Source organism: Crocodylus porosus, unplaced genomic scaffold, assembly GCF_001723895.1.
Source record: "Crocodylus porosus isolate Cpor-Errol unplaced genomic scaffold, CroPor_comp1, whole genome shotgun sequence".
In the NCBI taxonomy this organism is placed as follows: domain Eukaryota; kingdom Metazoa; phylum Chordata; order Crocodylia; family Crocodylidae; genus Crocodylus; species Crocodylus porosus.
Window position 1 is genome coordinate 479,900 of NW_017728922.1, and position 20,064 is coordinate 499,963.

The 20,064-nt window shown below is 66.6% G+C and overlaps 2 protein-coding genes across 2 annotated transcripts; both read left to right on the forward strand.

The window, feature by feature from the left end:
- The first annotated feature begins 3,131 nt into the window (after positions 1-3,131).
- Positions 3,132-6,731, forward strand: XKR7 (XK related 7). Its single transcript, XM_019539476.1, has 2 exons — positions 3,132-3,327; positions 3,717-6,731. Exons 1-2 carry the CDS (start codon positions 3,204-3,206, stop codon positions 4,667-4,669), a joined length of 1,077 nt encoding a protein of 358 aa, XP_019395021.1. The 5' UTR covers positions 3,132-3,203; the 3' UTR covers positions 4,670-6,731.
- A 5,131-nt stretch (positions 6,732-11,862) lies between these two features.
- On the forward strand, positions 11,863-16,972 carry CCM2L (CCM2 like scaffolding protein). Its single transcript, XM_019539477.1, has 10 exons — positions 11,863-12,056; positions 12,866-13,033; positions 13,391-13,474; positions 13,714-13,897; positions 14,270-14,712; positions 14,793-14,928; positions 15,118-15,181; positions 15,708-15,855; positions 15,954-16,092; positions 16,225-16,972. The coding sequence occupies exons 1-10, from the start codon at positions 12,024-12,026 to the stop codon at positions 16,524-16,526; spliced, it is 1,701 nt and encodes a 566-aa protein (XP_019395022.1). The 5' UTR covers positions 11,863-12,023; the 3' UTR covers positions 16,527-16,972.
- The last annotated feature ends 3,092 nt before the right edge of the window (positions 16,973-20,064 follow it).

Here is a 20,064-nt window from a genome sequence, read left to right on the forward strand (position 1 = left end):
GGGCTGCAGAGGCTTGCCTTGGGGGTGGTCAGGCTCCACTGGCCTTCTTCCTGCTCTGCCACTGAGGATGCTGAGCTGAGCTAGTGCTTGCCCAGGGCTCTGAGCCCCCTGGGCAGGCTGAATCCTGACGGTCGGGTCAGGCTGGGGCTCCCGCTGCGCTCCCCGAGGGCGGTGCTGGGTCAGCCGGGGCAGGGGTGCAGCAGTGGGGCGGGCTCACCCCCTCTGCACTCTGCACGCGGTGGTCTCCAGTCCCCTACCCCCGCTGCTCGCAGGTTCATGCTCCCCTGCCTCCCAGGTCCCCGAGCAGGCACCGGGGGCCGGGTGCTGGTGGGGCCTGGCTCCCGGCTCACACCGCCCCTTCCCGGGGGGACGGAACGGGCTGTTCCCGCGCACACCTGTCCGTTGCCCCCCCCCGCCTCGTGCAAGTGCCGGATGAACAATACCTGTCACATGTCAGTGTCCTTGGCAACGCCGCAGCCAGGGCTGGCAGCTCCGCCACGGCCGCCGGCTCCGTAGCTCTGTCTGCCCCGCGGCCCCTCCGTGCCCGTGGCCATCGGTGTCTCCTTGCTTCCCCTCTGCTCCCCTTTCTCCTCCGCTCCCTGCTCTCCCGCCTGCCCCGGGTGCCGGCAGCTCTGCCCGTCTCTTCTCCCCGGTCCAGGCGTCCCCCCTTCCTGCTCTGTCTCAGCGGGGCCTCTGCCTCCTCAAGGGCCCGGGCACATCCCCGATCGGCCCGTGGGGCTTCCCCCTCGTCCCACTGGACCAAGGTCCCTCTGTGGCCCCAGAATACCCCCCCTGCAAAAAAAGGTCTCTACCTGCTATTCCAGAGCTGGGCCCCTCTCCCCTGTGGCCAGAGCTGCAGCCCTCTCCGCCGGCGGGGGAGCCCCTCCAAGGCCAGCCCTGATGCCCTCTGGCCTGACCTTGGGGCTGGCTGGGCTGAGGGCTGAGGGCCAGCCTCGCAGCCTGCCCTGGACACCCCGTGTCCTTCATCTGGGGTGTCTGGCAGACGTGGATGGTGGCGGGGGGAGCCAGCCCTGGACAACCCAAGCTACACCATGCAGGAAGTCAGGCCCCAGAGAGGCATCTGGCTGGGAGGGCAACGAGGAGGCAACATGGGGAGCAGTGGATGGGGCTGGGGCAGGAGGCTGCGGTGGGAATTGGGGGCTTTGTGACATTGAGACCCGATTGTCACCTCCGGCCCAGGCACAGGGGAGGGGGTCACCTCCACGGTGGGAGTGAGCTGACCCCACCCCCCAGAGCTGACGGGGGGGCTGGAAATGCTGGGCTAAGGCTTCCTCCCGGCCAGCTAATGGAGTGGAGTGACAGCGTTTTACGGCTCTGATATAAAGGCCATCCGTTTGCATGACAGCTTTACTGGGCTGGGAGAGAGCTTTACAGGCTGGTGTCCTTTCGCTTCATCTTTCTGTTTTCCCCGTCATTTGTCTCCCCGTGACGTGAGGCGGGTTCAGGAGCAGAGCTGCGCTCCCCTGGGCCGTGCACAGCATCACCCTGCCCCACGCCCAGGCCTCCACTGAGGGGGCATCACCGCTGCTCCTTGCTGGGGGCTCCAGGGTGCCGTGTCCCGGCGTAGGAGCAGAGCGATGACCTCCCCCTTCCATGCAGCTCCCCACAGAAGCAGGGGCACAGAGTATATCATCCAGGGGAGATGGTCATCTGTGGCCTTGCAGGCATCTAGTACCTGGGGGGGAGTGGGAAGATCCTAGCAGGGGGCTGGCCCTGCTTGTGGGTGCAGAGGGTTACAGGTTCACCCATGCGCCAGGCAGGGATGCCTCATCAGGGCACGGTGGTGGGGAGGCCGTCGGGCAGGGCTCTGCTGAAGGGGGGCCTGGTCAGCAAGGCCCGGGGTAGACGGGAAGAAAGGGGCCATGCAGGCTGATGCTTTCCTGCTCCAGGGGCTTGCAGCACGAGCCTTGGCTGCTCGCATTTGCAGCAAGTTGACATGCACGCCCCTTCCTGGGCTGCTGCTGAAGGCCTAGCCCAGGCCCAGCACTGCTGGGTGGCCCCGGGGAGGGAAGGGAAGGGAGGCCCTGCTTGCAGTGAGCCAGGCTTGCAAAGCCTGGGCCAGCGTGCTGACCCCAGCCTGGCGAGCAGATGGCAGGCCCGAGCCACGTGATGGTGCCCCCAGCCGCGCCAAGGGCCAAAGCCTGGCTCCACCATCAGAGCCCTGCCGCCGCCTCCCCCGGTCCCAGTATGACCAGCTGCTCCCCTCTTCCTGCCTGATCAGCATGGCGAGAGGGGGGCAGGAGGGGTGGGCTCTGCTCCAGCTGGGCCAAGAGCAATGACGTGGGCGAGGCGGCCGGGGATCTCTGGCCGGAGGGGAGGGAGGCCGGTGGGATGGGATGAGACAGGGAGGGAGGTGCATGATGCCCCCGTGGCACTGCTGGGAAGGGGTCCCGTCTGTGTGCCAGGCACCCTGGGAGTGCTGCAGGGCATGGATGGGGAGCTGCAGATGCTGTGACTCATGTGCCCCCCCCGCCTCTGTCCTTCCCCTGCTTGCTCCCCTGGGCGGCAGGTTTGCCACTTGCTGCCTGGCAGCCAAGCCAACTAATCCTGGCCCACCCGTGCCCCAAAGCCATCCCTGGCAGCGGGCAGGGCAGGGGATCCAGCACTGGGCTGTGCAGAGTCTCTTGCCCTCTCTGGGGCCTGCCGGGCTCCCGGCCAGCTTCCTTCATGTGGGGGGAGCCAGGAGCAGCAAGGACACAGCCAGCCCACTGCCCAGGGTGAGAGGGCACGGTGGCCCCTCTTGCCCCTGCCCCAGCATCCTTCAGGGCACAGCACAGACTAGCACAGCCCTGCCCACCAGCTAGCGGGTCTGTGCTCCGACGGGAAGATCCTGGCGCAAGCACTCGGGGGTCCACACAGCTCGGCGCTGCACTGTGCAGATGTCTCACTGCACCGGGCCCCTATCCTCTGCTCCCCTGCAGGGTCAGGGGGGAGAGTTGTGCCACCCCCACAGCCACAGGCCTGGCCCAGCTCCCCTCCGTGCTGGCTTCCAGCTTCATGCACCCAGGCCGCAGCGGGGACCAGACTGCCCAGCAAATCCCAGCATGGGCTCTCAGGCTCCCCATTGCTGGCCCCTGATCTGCGCTGTTGCCTCCCTTGCCTGCAGGTACCTGCGCACCCTGTACCTGGGGCTGCAGAGCCGCTGGCAGGCCGAGCACCGGCAGCGCCACTTTTACTGGCGCATGATGTTCGAGAGCGCAGACATCAACATGCTGCGGCTGCTGGAGACCTTCCTGAAGAGCGCGCCCCAGCTCGTGCTGCAGCTCAGCATCATGGTGCAGCAGAACAGCATCGAGCCCCTCCAGGGTAAGCGCCCCCTTCCCCCTTCCCCAGCCCTCTCCCTCTTTTCCTGAGGTCCCATGAAGCAGAAACAGGGTGAAGGCAGCCTGGGACAGGGGATGCTTCCCATTGCGGGCCAAGCCCCTGCAGGACAGGGGGGTAGGGCGGGCCGGGGGGAGCCCTGCTACCAGCTGTGGGGTCCAGCTGCGCAGACCGAGCCTCACCCTTGGGGCAGCTTCTCAACCCTGCAGGAGCAGCGGGCCGTGCCAGCAGTGCTGTCCGGAGCTGGGGGCACTGGCACAGCCTGGTAACTCCTCCCTCCTGTCTCCCCTCCCTGCTGCCCCTCTCTCTCCCACCCCTCAGCCCCTCTCGCTCTGGCCCCCTGACTTCCCTGTGTCTCGCTCTGTGCCCGGCAGGTCTCTCAGCCTCGGCCTCACTAGTGTCGCTGGCCTGGATGATCGCCTCGTACCAGAAGGTGCTGCGGGACTCGCGGGAGGACAAGCGGCCCATGTCCTACAAGGGGGCGGTGGTGCAGATCTTGTGGCACCTGTTCACCATCGCCGCCCGCGCCATCGCCTTCGCGCTCTTCGCCTCCGTGTTCCAGCTCTACTTCGGCATCTTCATCGTCACCCACTGGTGCATCATGACCTTCTGGATTATCCAGGGTGAGACCGACTTCTGCATGTCCAAGTGGGAGGAGATCATCTACAACATGGTGGTGGGCATCATCTACATCTTCTGCTGGTTCAACGTCAAGGAGGGCCGGAGCCGGTACCGCATGGCCATCTACTACGTCATCACGCTGGCCGAGAACGCAGCCCTCACCACCCTCTGGTTCCTCTACTACAACCGCGAGGCCACCTCGGACTTCAACGCCTTGCTGATCGTCTGCGTCGTGGTGGCCAGCTTCGCCCTTGGCATCTTCTTCATGTTCATCTACTACTGCCTCTTGCACCCCAACGGCCCTGTCTTCGGCCCCCAGGCCACGGGTTGCATCTTCCGCGAGGCGTCCGCCACCTGCGTGGGGCCGCCCGCGGACGTGGTCACCAGCCCCCCGCGCTCCCTGCCGCGGACTACAGGGGGGGAGCGGGAGGGGGTGCCGGGGGACAGAGACAGCTGCGTGCCTGTGTTTCAGGTCCGGCCCAGCGTGCCCCCGACGCCCGTGGCCCGCACCCCGCGGACAGAAGGGCCCGTCATCCGCATAGACCTGCCCCGCAAGAAGTACCCGGCCTGGGACGCTCATTTCATTGACCGGCGGCTCCGGAAGACCATCCTGGCGCTGGAGTACTCGTCCCCGGCCACGCCGCGCCTGCAGTACCGCACCATGGGCACCTCCCAGGAGCTGTTGGAGTACGAGACCACAGTGTAGGGCCGGAGGACACCTGCCCCCCCCGAGGGGGCTGAGCCCACGGTGCATTTGCGGAGGCCTTGGGGCACAGAGCCAGAGGCAGCCAGGCTGTGCCCAGCCCCCCCCGGCACGGCACGGCACGGCACGGCACGGCACGGCACGGTACAGGGGGAAGCGTTGGTGCCCTGGAGCAGGCCAGTCCCATTTCTTCTCAGCATTTTGCCTTTTTTGTTCATTAGCACTGACAGCCCCATTCGCCTCCTGCTCTGCACCCCCACTGGGGGGAGCGAGGGCACCTGGTGCTATTCCCCCACCCGCCTCAATGCGCTCCCCTCCCCCGCGGTGCCACGGCCACGTTTTCCACCCCTGACAGCCTCGCCAGATACCCCGTTCCCTGCCATCGGGCTACGTCCACCCTGGGTGGGGAGGGGTCGTCACTGCTGAAATACCTCACCTGCACCTGAGCCCAAATAGCCACAGTCTTCGGAGCGCCTGCCTGAGCTCCTGGCGAGGGGTTAGGACAGGGAGCTGGCAGCCCAGGAGGGAAATGCCCAGGCCTCAGCGTCAGCAACCAGCCTCAGGATGAGGCTTGGCTAGAGCTGAGGGCAGGAGCAGTGGGTGCGCCGATGTTAACTGGGTGCATGGTGCCGTGGGCAGCTTTGGGGTGGGTGAGAGGTGCCCACAGGTGCTGGTGCCGGCATGCCCTAGGGCCGGGGTGCTGTGGCATGTGGGCACACTGCAGTGGGGTCATGGGTGGGTATTACTCCAACATTTCCCAGCTCTGGGCTCCTCCAGGACATGGTGGGGACAAGATCAGTGGCAGCCAAGGAGGCAGGTCTGCAGAGCCAGGCAGGTGGGGGAAGCTGGGGGCACCGGGTCCCTGCTCCTGTGCCAGCGCCAGGCTGGGCTGGGTCTCCGGGTGCCAGGGATTACAGGCGGTGTGCCCAGGGCCCTGCCTCACAAAGGGCCAGGCATCTCGTGTGCTGGGGTGCAGGGGGCTGCCTCAGCTCAGGGTCGGGGGGCCTGGTGGGCCAGGACGGAGGGGCGTGGAGAGCTGAGCTGGAGCCTCCCCACGGCAGGGATCTCACACGGGGCGGGGCTGCCTCAGCTGTGCGCCTGACCCACTGCCCAGAGGAAGGGAGCTCCTGCCAACACAATAGCTCCTGCCCAGGGGAAGGCCAGCAGGCAGGAAACACCGGCCCCTTTGCTGCCCTGGAGAAGAGAGCCAAGCGCCGCCTTTCCCAGCCCCGCTGCTCAGGACAGAGCCACGCCAGGCCTCTGCCCAGGGCACCCGGCAGCTCCTGCCTGCCATCCCCTGCTTGCAGTTTTCTGCCTCTAGAAAATCTGCCATTTTGCTAGTCGTGGGGGGAGAGGGAGGTCTTCGCCTTCACTCACCAGCTGGCTGGGGAGGGAGTGGGTGCCCACGTGGGTGTGAGCATGGAGGGCCAGCCCTCCTGGTTAGCAGGAGCGCGTGGGCACACACACAGTGTGGGGTCTGGGCTGGCACAGCCGCACCTCCAGTGACGGGCTCCGACCCTGCTGCCCATGCCCAGGTGATCCGCTGACGGCATGGGCACACGGGCCCTTGTTGATCAGCAAGGGCCAGCCTGGGCGGCACAGGGGCTGGGTGCGCCATTCCCATGGGCAGGCACGAGCAACACGGGTCGGAGTCCCCCGTGGCACCCGCGACAGGGTCGCAGCCATGGAGAGGGTAGAGGGGAACCCAAGGAGTATTAGGATCCAGGGCCAGGCCCGGGTGCAAGGTGGGGGGTAAAAGGGGGAGGCTGGGGAGAGACCAGCTGAGGGCGGTGTGTCTGCCTGCCCCGCCTTGCACCCACGCAGCTCTTCCCTGGTGCCCCGCACCTCCGTGTTGCAGGCTGGGCACGGCCCCTGCCGAGGCCCCGGCTGCCAGGGTCCTGAGTGGGGACAGGGGAGGACTGGAGCGGCCAGGTGTGTGCTGCCCTTAGGGGTTTAACCCGCTGGAAGGTGAGGGGCACGCGTGAGAGCAGGGTGCGTCTCCTGTCCCCAGACAGGGCCACCCAGAAAGGGGCTGGGCAGGGAGGGCGCACGCCAGCTGTGTCCCCCCACCGCCCGAGCCCAGCAAGGCCAGGCCTAGCCTGGCTTTCCCCGTCCTTCCCCCCGTCCTGCGGGGCATGGAGAGGAAGGAGCCGTGCGGGAGATGCTGGGTCCCCAGGCTGTGTTGTGCCACGGCCTGTCCCGGTGCCCGGCGTGCCTGCCCGGCTGTGGTGCAGCATCTGCTTGGCGTGAGCGGTGTGCGTGTGTGTGATGTGAAACGATCTACCTCAGCTGCGGCTGCTGGGCGGAGGAGGCACGGCTCGATTGGAAAGACTGGAGCCCGCTGTGCCAGGCGAGCGAGATCAGCAGCTCGGGGCAGGCTCCCAGCTCTGTGTTGGGGTTGGCCGCTTCCCTCGTGGCAAGGAGACCCCCTCCACGCTGAGAGCAGGGTTGGGCCCTTGGTTGTATGTGGCCAGGGTCCTCGCCGACCCGCGCTCAGGCCCTGCCCGGGGAGACTCCTGCAGGCACGCTCGCTGGCTTTGCTGCCAGCTGGCCCCTGTCACCAGGGTCCCTGTCTGCACCGTTCATGGGGTCTGGCTTCAGGCTGTCCACCCCACCCCTGCACTGGAGCTTCCCTAGGCGCTGGGCACGTGGAGGACCAGGCGCTGAGTGCACCTGCCTGCCCGCACGCTGCAGTGCTGGAAGGACACGGGCCCCTCAGGGACCACGGGCACCATCCCAGGATGCTCTCCTTGGAGCAGGGTTTGTCCGGCAGGGGTCACAGGAAGGGTGGAGCAGGTTGGGCAGGATGGCTCCCTCCCCTCCCCTCTTTGGCTGGGTAAGTGCCCCCGTCTTCCCCTCCCCGGCCTGGTGCAGCGAGACCCTCGTCTGCTTGAGCCCCTGCTGCGTGGAGCTGCCCACAGGGTCACTGCTTGGCAGCTGGACAGGGGCTAGCGCGCTCCCCACACACCTATGCATTTCCCTTGCACACGTGCCCTTCTCCGGTGCTGCCAGCTCACTGCAGAGAGCAGTATCCCGTGGGGTGTAAATCAGGCTGGGCTTGGCCCCTGGCACTGCACAGCCAGGGTAGCGTGTGCTGGGTGGGCTGGTGCCTGCAGTCGCTGAGTGGTGCGGTCACCCGGTGCTGCCCCGTAGCCTGGTCCGTGCTCCCACCGCGAGCGTGTCACATCTCTGCAGTGTGTTCACACCCTGCATCTGCATCCCCATGCCCTGGCGGGACCTTGCAGCCTGTCTGCGGGGATCCAGGCTCTGCCCGATGCCGGCTGCTCTCACTGTGCCAAGGCTCCTGGAGACCAGCCCAGGCCGGGATCTCGTCTCAGCAGTGCAAATCCGCACTCACCGGCCCTGCATTTACTGGAGTAGAAACGAGAGCAGAATCAGCCCCGCCAGCGTCGCGCCTGCACTTCTCCCCCCACGCCCAGCCGGCCCCGTTACCCCGCACGCCTTCCACGTCGCCCCACGCGCAGGCTGTGTGCTGGCCCCCTGCGCCGGCTGCAGCCTGCATCGTTACAGCAATTAGCAGAATGTTTGCATTTTCTCTGGCAGATTGTCACTGATGCCATCTGAGGCCTACCTGATGGCAGGCAGCGTGCAGCTGGTGGCCCACTGTGGCTGGGAAGCTCGGGAAGCGATGGATGACAGGCCAGGAGCTGGCGGGGGGAGGAGGCTTTTCTGTCACCGACTCCTAGCACCGGGGACCGGCAGGGTCGGGGTCAGACAGTGAGGGCATGCCGGACAGTGTGTCCCCACTGCTGACAGCCTGCACCACCCAGGCTTTAACCTCTCGTTTGGGTGGCTGTTTTGCAAGCCCCTGTTGCCAAAAAGCATTGAGCCTTCACAGGGATGGGTTTGCTCCCAGCTCTAGTGACCTGCAGCCTGGGAAATCCCTCCAATCCAGGTGGGACATGTGGCCAAGTGCCCTGTGCATGGGTCCTCGTCACAGACAAGTTGGGGGCTCTGTACTGGCAGCCCAGGAGCCTGCCTGGTGGGAGCTGGTGGCTCTGGAGTCCCCAGCTCTAGTAATTCGCTGTGCTGGAGGATCTCTGCGGGGTGCAAGTTGTGTTTGTCCTTCGGTGGCTTTCTTGCCTTGGGGAAGCATGTTTAGCTCTGGACTAAAGTGGCAGCTGGCATCTGGTGAGCTGCTGGGGAAGGAGCCGTGTCTGGAGCCTGGGGTCTAGGCCTGGGAGATGGGAGGTCGGGTCCTTTTTGTGGCTGGGCTTCTCAATCCTTGCATTGAGTCACTGGGCCTTTGGGCACGGGGCTGTCTCTGCCTGGCAAGGGTGCAAGGGCTGATTTAACAGGGGTAAAGGGCTTGGCAATTCCCAAAAGGTGCTAATGAGATGCTGTCCCCCCCGGGTGCCCCCTGCCCTGCCTTCGACCTGCCCCCAGGAGCAGCACTGAGAAGGTCACGTTGGTTTTCTAGCCCCGTAAATGGCTCTCAGTTGCAAAGTCCTGCTTTTCCCATCTGCAGGGCTCGGTGCTCGGCCAAGGACTGAGCCGTGTTCTCATTTCACGCCTCGGCTTCGTGCTGTTGGCGTGTCGCAGATGCGGGCTCCCAGCACGCCCTGCCCTGCCCTGGGTTCCCGGGCTTCGGAGAAAAGAAGGGGCTGAGCAAGCTGCACGTTGCCCCAGTGATTTCCCCCAACACGTCTCCTCTCTCTCTTCCCCTGGGCTCAGGCAGCAGGCCCTGGAGCAAATTCAGAGCCAGGCGGGAGGGAATTGCAGTGCCAAAAGCTCCGTGCCAGCTGGAGCATGGATGGGGCAGGTCCCAGGACACGCGGGGCCGTGCGGGTGGTGAACGGGGGGTGTCGGCAGCAGCCAGCGACCCGGAGCCTCCAGGTGCTACGTCACGAGGCCGGCGGGGGCTGTGGTCCCTCGCTGAGATGGAGGGGGTGTCCCGGAGGCCTGTCAGAGCGGCGTTGCTGCACCGGTGGGACAGCAGTGTCGCTGCGGATGGGGCCCAGGGCTGCCCTGGGCTTGTGCTGGGTGCGTGTGGACAAGTGCAGGGCGTTCTGCTCTGTGCTGGAGCATGCATGTGCATGCGTGCGTGCACGTGTGTGCAGGTGCAGGCGTTCAGTGGCGCTCTGTGATGCGACCCGGTCCGGTGCAGGTGGCCTGAGCTCTCCGGCCTTCCCGGCTTCCAGCTGGCACGGGGGGCAGAGGGTGGGTTGCAGCTTCCCAGCGATACCCCTCGGTTTGCCAGGAACTAGGGCCCCCCTGAACAGAGCTGGTGTATGGCTGTTGTAGAGGGCACGGTGGTCTCAGGCAGGCTGAGGCACGGCCAGGGGGGATCCCACCCGGGCTCAGCCATGACCTTGAGGGGAGGGATGGGCAGGTGTCTCTGCGTCCTGAGCCACGGGCACGTGATGCCACAGACGAGTCTTCTCGGGGAAGAGTGGGCACGGGCACCCGCCGACCCAAGGGCCAATCTTCTATGCACTCTAGCCACGGTATTCTCAGCCTCCCGGCCGCTCTGGGAGAGGGGAACCTCATCGCACCTGCAATAATCTTAAAGCTAGTCAGCGGCTGGATGGCGGGGGGGGCAGACCCAGGTGGGGGCAGACAAGCTGAGCTGCCCCAGCTCTTCTCCCCTTCCCTGGCAGGTGAGTCCCTCCCCCGCTCACGTCCGTCTGCCTCTCAAGGCACCAGGGCAGGGGAGACGGGGTCCAGGGGAGCCAGGCGGGTCTCCGTGGATCCGAGCCCCGCCGGGATGGGACACGTGCATCCTCTGTGGCTGTCGCTGAACTCTCGAGAGGGCTGCAGACCACCCGCAGGGCGAAAAGGCAGTCATGGGGATCCTCATCCGTGCCACCGCGTTGCCCCCAGGGGCAAGGAGAGGCAGGGAGGAGAGTGGGACCCTGAGGGGGAAGGGGAGTATCCAGAGCCTGGATGAAGGGGCCCCAGCCAAATCCAGGCCCCAGCTCAGGCTCAAGTTCGGCCCGTGGCTCAGTGGGGTCAGGCCGTTCGGGTCCAATCCAAGCTCCGGGGTCTGACGGTGCTGCGGGGGTGAGGCCATGCTGCCCCCAGCGCTCGGGGAGCTGGGCCAGGGGCTGGGCGGCTCTCTCTGTCTCAAAAGCGCTGGCGGCGGGGAGCTTCATGGGGGCGGCTGGCTGCTGACTCCCGGGGTTCGAGCCGCATGCCGTGCGGCCCCACGGGCCACTTCCGCTTGCCTTGGGCCAGTCTCTGGGAGACGTCTCCTCCCCGCACCCTCCCGCCAGGATCTGGACACCCTGCGGTCACGGTCACAGACTGTAAATACTGTGTGTGCCACCTTCTTCCTCCTTCCAGCCGGCGCGGCAGGATGGGCCAGGCCGGGCCGGAGGAGCCCGTGGTTCTGTACTGAGACTTTTTTGTATACCACAAACTTTTTGTATATTTTTAATTTTGCTGCAACATGAGATATTAAAGTCATTTCAATAAACCCCGCGGCAGGCCTCGTCCTTGCTGCCCCCCACAACCGCCCCACCCCTGCCTGATGGACGTGTCGGGGGTGGCACCGGGGGAGCCCAGGAGGAGAGGGTGCGTTGGGTCTGCTTTCGTGCGTTGGGCACCAGGCGTGACACTGGATCTGCTGAGAGGGGACGGATCTTCGACAGCTGGTGCCGAGTGACCTTCACACCCGTCTCGTCTCGGAGAAAAGGATGGTGTTCGGCACCCCTGGAGGCTCCTGGCTCCCAGGATTAATAAGCTCCCCTGAGCGTGTCCCTTCCTGCCCATCACTCACCCCCAAGGCTGGAGGGGGAAGCGGCCGTGCTGGGAGCCAGGGGGAAGAGGATGTCTCCAGGCAGCTGCAGCCCTGTGCCCCAGCTCCGCGCTGCTCGGACCCGCGGCTCCCAGCATTCGCGCGAGCTCTGGCGTAGCCGCCGTGCCAGGCCTTTGCTCCAGCACGCGAGCGCATGGGGACCGGCGAGCACCACGAGGGGCTGCAGACGAGGGGGTGGTGGGATGGGGGTCGGGAGGCCTTGCCTTTCAAGGCGGCCCTGCCAGAGCCGCTGCACGGGAGCATCCTCTTGGGCCGTGAGTCCTGAGGTGCGATGGTTCGACAGGGCAAGCAAAGCCCTGCCCGGTGCCTAAGAGGCGCGTGCATGAGATAGACACGCACGCAGGTTGGAGGGGGGCACCAAGCTGGCAGCCACGGCGCGGGGACAGAACAGGGCCCGGAGCTGGGCAGAGGCTGGAGGGGGCAGCCCCAGCCCAGGCACTCGGCGCTCCCAGGAGGGGCAGGAACTCGCACCAGGGCGGGGGCCGGTGGAGTTTCCGACACAGGAAAATAACAAAGGAGCTGAAGGCAGAGGGAAACACCGCCTGTGCTGGGACGGGAGCGGCGCAGGATCAGGACATGGAGTATGCAGAGGCCAAGAAGGGGAAGAGGGTACGTAGACGCCAGGCCAGCGCGCTCCCACCGCATCGGGGGGACGGGGTGAGCGCAAGGGAGAAGGGGCAGGCGGGTCCCTGGCGAAGGGCATTGCATGGGGCACAGCGGCGCTGCCCGCCTGGACCCGAGACAGAGGTCATGCATGTGCACGGAGAGGAGCAGGCGGGTGGACACCAAGAGGGCGCAGGGAGGGGGCAGCTGGTCAGTGCCTCCCCCCCGCACCTTCCCCAGGGGTCAACCGGCCACTCAGTGCAGCCACAGAGCTCAGGGGCAGGCTCCAGCCCCCCCACAAGTCTGGGCCCATCTCGGCAGGGAGTCCAGGCCCTGGGGGGGGGCATTAGGGCCACCCCACCCCCCTTACCCCAGAGCACTGTGGAGGCCGAGGGCTGGGAGCACTGGGAGGCAGGGCTGACGCTGAGCCGGGCGGCAGGGACTGGCCGGCCGGTAGCTCAGAGGCCGGTGCCCCGTGTCCGCCGAGACATCGCCTTGGCCTGTGCTGGCCCCCGGGGCTCTCGGCACCTCTGTGATGTCCAGCTCGCGCCGGTTTCCCCCCGCTCGGGCACTTGTCACCCACCGGCAGCTGGGGTGCACTCGGGGCTCAGCACCTCTCCACTGAGCCTGCTGCGTGTCCTCCTGCCCAAGCAGGATGAGAGCAAAGGTCCTGATGGCAGCGCTCCCTGGTACCCAGCCCGCGGCCTGCGGGGAGCTCTGCTCTCATGAGACAGCGGGCCATTTGCATTGCAGCGCTTGGCAGGCTGCACGTGCCCCCAGCCCCGCTCTGCTCCTCAGCCCCCCTTTCCCTGCAGGGGTTCGTGTCGCCCATCAAGCGACTGGTTTTCCCCAAAGCCGCTCGCCGCCAGGCGCTCCGGAGCAGCTTCTACCGCCGCCCGCTGCACTCGGTCCCTCTCTACCCCCCGGATTACCTCATTGACCCCCAAATCCTCCTGCACGACTACGTGGAGAAGGAAGCAAAGGTGAGCGGGCTGGGGGGCCGGGTGCAGGCGGTGCCGGGGCCTTGGGGAACTGTCTCCCTCCGGCCTGGCCCCAGAGACGGGGCACGTCCGGCTGCAGCCCCCCAGGCTGTGAGCCCCGGCTGTGGCCCGCGGGGCTCTGCGGGGCAAAGCGATGGGGCTAGGGTCACAGAGGAGGCTGTGGTGGAGCACTGACCGGAGCTTCCCGCCCCCGGGCAGTGCTCTAACCATTGGACCCTGCATCCCAAAGCCACTTCCCAGTGACCTGGGAGCCCCGGCTCCCCTGGGCCCAGGGCTCGTCTGCTTCAGGCCCAGAAGCGGCAGGACCTGGAGCCACCCCCTGCAGCAGTCTCACTTCAGTTTCTAGGCCACCTGACGTGGGTGACTTCCTCCCTGAACCCCTCCAGCCGGGATGAGCTGCTGCAGCTGCTGGACACAGCCAGGGTAAGAGGGTGTCGGCAGAAGACGCGGGGGCCCGTGCCCCTTGGTGGGTCGGGAGGTGAGGTGCCCAGGCTGCTGTGGCCACAAAGGGCCCAGGCATAGGCCCTGTAGCTTGCAGAGGCGAGAAGGGCAGCCGTCTACCAGCATGAGCTTCCCCCACCATGCCCCAGGTCACTGGCTCCATCCTGGCCAGCCGGGTCCCAGCCCACCCACCACCCCCAAACCTGCCGTGCCCCTTGCAGCAGCTGAAGGAGCTGCCGCTGAAGACCATGCCGGAGCAGGACAGCATCCTGAGCCTGTCCGCCCGCTGCCTGCTGCTCACCTGGAGAGACAACGAGGAGCTCATCCTCCGCATCCCCACCCACGAGATCGCTGCTGCTTCTTACCTGCGGGATGATGCCTTGCACCTCCTTGTGCTGAAAACAGGTGCACGGGCCCCTCTCCCACCACCCCCGGCCCCTCTGTGTGGCCCTGGGAGGATGGTTCCTTCCCCCGCGGCTCCGTCCCAGGCTGGGACAGACCTGGGACGGGGGCCTTGCAGCAGTCTGTGCCCAAGAGCCACTGAGCCTAGGGTCCCGGGACCTGTGGGAGCGGGCAGTTTTGGCACCCACACCGACTGAAGTGCCCGGCCAGAGCTGGGAGGCAAGAGGAGCCCATCTCCCCAAGGTCGGGGTCGGAGTGAGTTGGGAGCAGGATGCAGTGCCAGGACTGGGACCCAGTCCCCAGTTTCAGCACACGAGGTTCCTGCTCCTGGCGCGGAGGCTGCTAAGCCCGGGTCTTTCCTCTCATCTCTTGTAGGTCTGGGCGTGGACCCGGTGCCGGCCGGGGGCAGCCTGGACGTGTACCCGGGGGGCATCCTGGAGAAGAAGTTCCCGGGAGGGGCAGCAGAGAAGCGGCCGGGGGGCGGCACCATGGAGCGCCGGCACACCATCTGCAGCCTGGACTGGAAGATGGCCCGGGGCGGGCAGGAGGGCAAGCCGGGCGGGGGGGGCAGCCTGGAGCGCAAGCCGGCCGGCGGCAGCTGGGACAAGCAGTGTGGCGCCCGGCCCTTCGGGAGCTGGGAGCGCCGGCAGACCCACGGCGGGAGCTGGGAGCGCCGGCAGACCTACGGCGGGAGCTGGGAGCGGGGCAAGGCGGGGGGCAGCTGGGAGCGCCGGCACGCCGGGGCCAACCCCCTGGAGCCCCAGGAGACCAGCCCCGAGGCCTACTGCAACCTGGTCATCCTGGCCGTGGCCAACCGGGTAAGTGGCCGTGGACGCGGCCCCCTGGCTGGGCAGCCCCCACCGCCGGCTTGCCGACCCCGCGCTCTCTCCCGGCGCAGGACGCAGCGGAGGAGTCCTGCGCGCTCATCTGCCAGGTCTTCCAGATCATCTACGGGGACCACAGCATCGAGTGCGTGGACCGGGCCGGCTACCACTACACCTCCACGCCCGAGCGCCCCTGGTTCTACAGCCGCAGTACGTAAGCAGGGGCCCGCGCAGGGCGGGGGTCCGGGAGGGTGACCCGGGAGGTGCGGTGGGCCGGTATTTGGACCCCAGGCAATGGTCTGGTTTGTTCTCGCCTAACCGGGTGGAGGCAGCGATGGCTGGAGAGCGGGGCCAGATGTGGGGCTGGCGCCTCCCCTCACCCTCAGGCTTCCTCCGCAGGCGAGAGCTGCCGCACCGACGGGACGTACGGCTACGATGCAGACTTCAGCTGCTGCAGCTCCTTGTACGTTCTGCTCTCTCGCGTCCAAATCCCCCTCCCCAGCCTCTGGCTGCAGCCCCCGCTGCCCCGCACGCAGGCATAAACTCACGGAAGTGCTCCGCACCCGGCTGCTGGGAACAGCCTGCTTCCCAGCCCCGGCTGCAGGCTGGTCTGCCAGAGAATAATAGCCTCCTACTGCTGGCAGCTGGAGGAGTTCCTCCTCAGTCCCAGCATGCATTGCTGGGTGCTCCCTCCGGGGGCTGCCCTTGCCCTTAGGTCAGAAGAGGGACTTAAACTGTCCCCTTCTCCCCACCGACAGACAGGTCAGTAAGCAGCAGGCCAGTAAACCCTCCCTCGTGGCCAAAGCCAGGCGTGGCCACACGTTCATTTACTGGCTTACTTGCAAAGGGGCGAGCCCGGGTGCCACGGTGCCCAGCTGGCAGGGGCTTCTTGCATGGCTGGCGTGGGCTGGGGCACATTTAGCCTTCAAAGCAAGCTCAGCAGGCAGTGTGGTGGGTCCCCGGCTGATCTCCATCCCTTCGGCCTCCAGCAACGGCTCCCACGAGACCTTTGAAGCCTACTACAGCGGGACGTCCTCGCCCTCCTTCCGGCAGTCGCATCACAGCCTGGCCACGGCTTGCAGCGGGAGCGACCAGAGCAGCGTGGGGCTGGAGCAGCTGCAGGACTACATGATCACGGTAGGGATCGCGGCGCTCCCCGACCGCCCCGGAGCCTGGGCAGGCCAGGGCCCCTCTCCGGGGATGCCTCCAACCCTGCCGGCATCTCTGCCCCGCAGCTGCGCAACAAGCTGTCGCCCCCGGAGATCCAGCAGTTCGCGCTGCTGCTGCGGGAGTATCGCCTGGGCATGGCTGTGCAGGAGTACTGCGCCGACCTCCTGCGGCTCTACGGGGACAAGCGCAAGTTCCTGCTCCTGGGTGAGTGTCCAGGCACCCTCGGGGGCTCTCGGATGGAGCTGGGTCTGTGCCCTTCCCCCGGCCGGACCGGGCTTCCTGCGCCCCTGCAGGGTGCAGGCCGAGCCCATGCCTGACGGCTGCCCGCGTGCCCAGGCATGCGGCCCTTCATCCCCGACCAGGACATCGGCTACTTCGAGGGCTTCCTGGAGAGCATCGGCATCCGGGACGGGGGCATCCTGACCGACAGCTTCGGGCGCATCAAGCGCAGCATGAGCAACACGTCGGCCTCGGCCGTGCGCAGCTACGACAGCTGGTCCCTGCGCTCCGAGGCCGAGTCCTTCCACCGCCGCATCACGGACATCACGCACGACATCGAGGCCCTGGCACGCGACCAGGGCGATGGCGAGGATGAGGATGGGGATGAGGATGAGGATGAGGAGGACAACTACCTTTGAGGGGGGACCCTGCCCCTGCCTGCTTATGGGAGGCTGAACCCCCGGGCATCCCAGGTGGCACCGGCCTGCGCTCCCCTTCCGCCTGAGGCTGCCCAGGCCTTTAGCCTTGCAGCTCCTGCGATGCTGCCTGCTCTCCCTTGCACGGTCTGCCATCAAGGACAAGGACAGGGAGCCGTAGCCCTTTCCTGATGTGGCAGGAGCCCGCGAGGATCTCTGCACGCTCCAGGTTGGGAGGGAGGAAGGGGCCGGCTGGAGCTGCTGCTCTTGTTCCAGGGGCTGTGGGGCGAAGCTGCGGGAGGGGGCAGCTGCTCTGTGCAGGCAGGCGGCTCTTGTTAGCGCTAATTGGATTCCCTCACACCCCACCTTGAGGGGAGCCCAGAGCCCCTGGGGTGGCACTGACATGTGTGATCATTGATGCTGCATGCAATTAAAGTCCGGGGCTGGCAGGCGGGTGCAGAGTGCTACGCAGGCCAGCCAGGGAGGTGAGAGGGGGCCGAGGGGGAGCGTCTCCTTTGTGGGATCAGGGATGTTGTCTCTGCAGGCTGGAGCTGGCGGAGGGAGCGACCTGCTCTGCACCGGGCTCTGCCGGGGGCACATGCAGGGGGCTCTTGTGGCCTGGGCCCGAAATGCTGGAGGCTGCAAGCGGAAGAGGAGCAGGGGGAGTCAGACCCAGCTCTCTCTCCCCACCAGCCTCCCCTCTCTGCTGCCCTGCGGCACAAGAGCCTGGGCAAGACAGATCCAGCCCCTGGCAGCTCTTACAGGCTTGCAAGTCTCTGGGCTCCGGCGGCAGCAACCGGGGAGGGAGCAGCTCCCCAGCCCGGAGAAGGCTCAGCTCAGGGACCAGCGTGGCCCAGGCTGGCATGAGCGAGCCCTGTGCAGTGATGAGGAGCTTGTCCTCTTTCCAGCAGAGCCGGGAGCAGGACCCGGAGCTGGACGAGCGCGGTGGCCGTGCCAGGCTGGGTGGCGCGGTGCCACGGTGCACAGCTGCCATCTGCTGGCCCCGTGGACGATTGCGGCAGCCACGGCCCGGCTGGGTCTGGGCAATGAGGAACTCGCCGAGGCAGTGTGGTGCAGCGGGTAGAGCTGGGATGCGGGGCTCTGGGAGCCCCCAGCCATGCTTGGCGACCCCCCGCGACGCCTCCCTGACAAGGCAGGGAGATGCCGAGGGCTTTAGGGCAGCCTTGCCTACTGCGGCGGGCACCAGGGAGCTGCTCTGCCCTGCCAGATGTGACCCTGTGCGGCTCTGGAGGGAGGAAATGGACCCCACGGCCCCTCCCTGGGCTGGGTAGGGGCAGGTTTCTGGGGCTTTGGTGCCCTGAGTTGGAAGAGGCTCTGGGGGACCCTCCCCACCTGATGTATCCAGCAAGAGCCGGCTCAGGCCGTCTGCCCGCGCGGAGATGGGTTGTGAGCCGCAAACAGTGGTGCCATTTGCAGTGCCCCGGGGCTGCGGCTGTGCGAGACAGTGCAGCTGCAGGGCTCTCATCAGGGAGACCCTGCTCTTGGGCAGGGAGGGAGTGAGTGTGGTGCAGCGGGTAGAGCTGGGATGCGGGGCTCTGGGAGCCCCCAGCCATGCTTCCCACCTTGGCATTGGGTGGCGCTAATGGGCAGCCACTGCCAGCCCCCCATGCCCGGCCTGGCTCTGGGGAGGCAACATCTGCATTAGTGCTCCCACGCCTAGGCCTGCCCTACCAGGGGTGGGAAGGCAACGGTCTCGCAGCCTTGGCCCGACCCACGGCCAAACCCGAGCCACAAGTTTCCTTTTCCGTGGAGGAGGAAACCTACCTCCGCACCTCTGAGGGGCTGGGGAAACAAAGGGGAAGTTTCTATCTTGGTGCGCTGACGTCGCGTGGGCGTAGCAGGCCTGGAGAGAGCTGCGAGCAGCTCCGGGCTGGCTGCAGCATCTGGCACCGCCCGAGGGGAAGCTCCTGGCATTGGCTTGGCCCCTTCCTTGGCTCCGCACCAAAGCCCCCCACGCTTCTCATTTGCGCCGTGGGGAAGGGTTTGGGGGCCCTAATGCTGGGACCCAGTGTGAGAGATAGGTGGGTTGAATTGTTGGGCAGGGTGGCAAAGAGTCTTTCAAAGGTGCCTTGCACCTGCTCCCTGCACAGGGCCCAGACTGGAAATATGGGCCCTGGGTCCAGAGAGTTGTGGCCCCTGGGCCCAAGCTCAGCACACAACCCTGGTAAGCACCTGCTGACCACGGGGCCTCCCCCCTCCCCCCAGTCCTGGCTGCCATCCTGCAGCTGACGGGGTCCTGCTGGGCCCTCCCAGGCAGAGGGAAGGGGTCGCAGGCAGGTGCTGACACCCAGTTATTTCTCCTAGCTTGTGATATGCAAATGCAGCTGAGCAAGCAACCAAGACACCGTCGCCGGGGCAGGGTGTGCGGCACGCCCAGGCTCACGCCTTCCTGGCTGGTCCCGGCTCTGCCCCAGCGCGGTCTGTCAAGCGAGGGCCGTGGCTGCAGCCGGGCATGCAGAGCTGTGCCCTCTTCCAGCCATTCGGGGCTCGCTCGGGACAAGGGAATCGTGAGCATTTCTCGTGGCAGGGGCCAGGTGAGGTTTGGGAGAGGGGCCCTGTGCACTGGGTGGCCCCACTAGAGACCCAGCACAGCGGAGAGGGAGTGGAGGTGAAGGGGTCTCTGTGCCCCCCTCCCCACCGACAGGAGTTGACTCACCCTGGGAGAGGCTGGGAACAAGCACAGCCCCACCAGTGCGAGGCCAGCAGCTTGTCTAACTCTCCCCGCACGCCCCCGGGGCCAGGCAGGGACTCCTTAGCAGGTACCATGGCACAGCAGGAAAGTCAGGCAGGACAGGACCGGGGTGGGATCTAGTCCCAGCCCTGCTCAGGCCCTCAAGCACATCTTGCTTATCTGGGCAAACTGCATCCTAACCCAGAAGCACCTGTGGGCAGACTGCTTAGCTAACCCACCCTGTGCTAAACAGCCCACTCCTGGGGGGACATAGTGATGCTGCCTTGCTGGGAGCACTGTGAGGACCAAGGCTGGGCCTGGTGAGTCCCCTTGCAGCCACTAGTCCTGTCCTGGCGCGGCGCGGCACGGCGCGGTCGGAGCTGCCTGGACGTGGTGCTCCCTGCGGGGCAACTGCTGCCTGCCTCTGGGGAGCTGGCTCAGCCTGGGGCCTGCTAAATGCTAGGCTTGAAAAGTGCCCACGTGGAGGCTGGGGGGACCCGGTGTGAAGCTGGATTCCCGCAGCTGCGCGAGGCAAGACGCCAGACCTTGGAGTCCCAGCCGGGGAGTGGGAAGGTGCTCCCGCTCTCCTCTGCCCTGGCCTGCTCCATGAGTTGCCCAGGCTTGCAGGGCTCTGTGGTTTTTATGCAGGCCCCTCTCTTCCCCCAGCTCCGCGACGGGGCTCAGCCCTGGCTCCCCGCAGAGGGGTCCTCACTAGGCTCCCCAGGCGCTGCCGAAGCCTCAGCTACGCGCTCCCCACCCTGCTGCCTACACCCCGGCTCACTTCCTCAGAAACACCCCCGCGTCTTCACTGCCCTTCCTGCTGCTTCTGCAGCATCTCGCCTCTGGCAA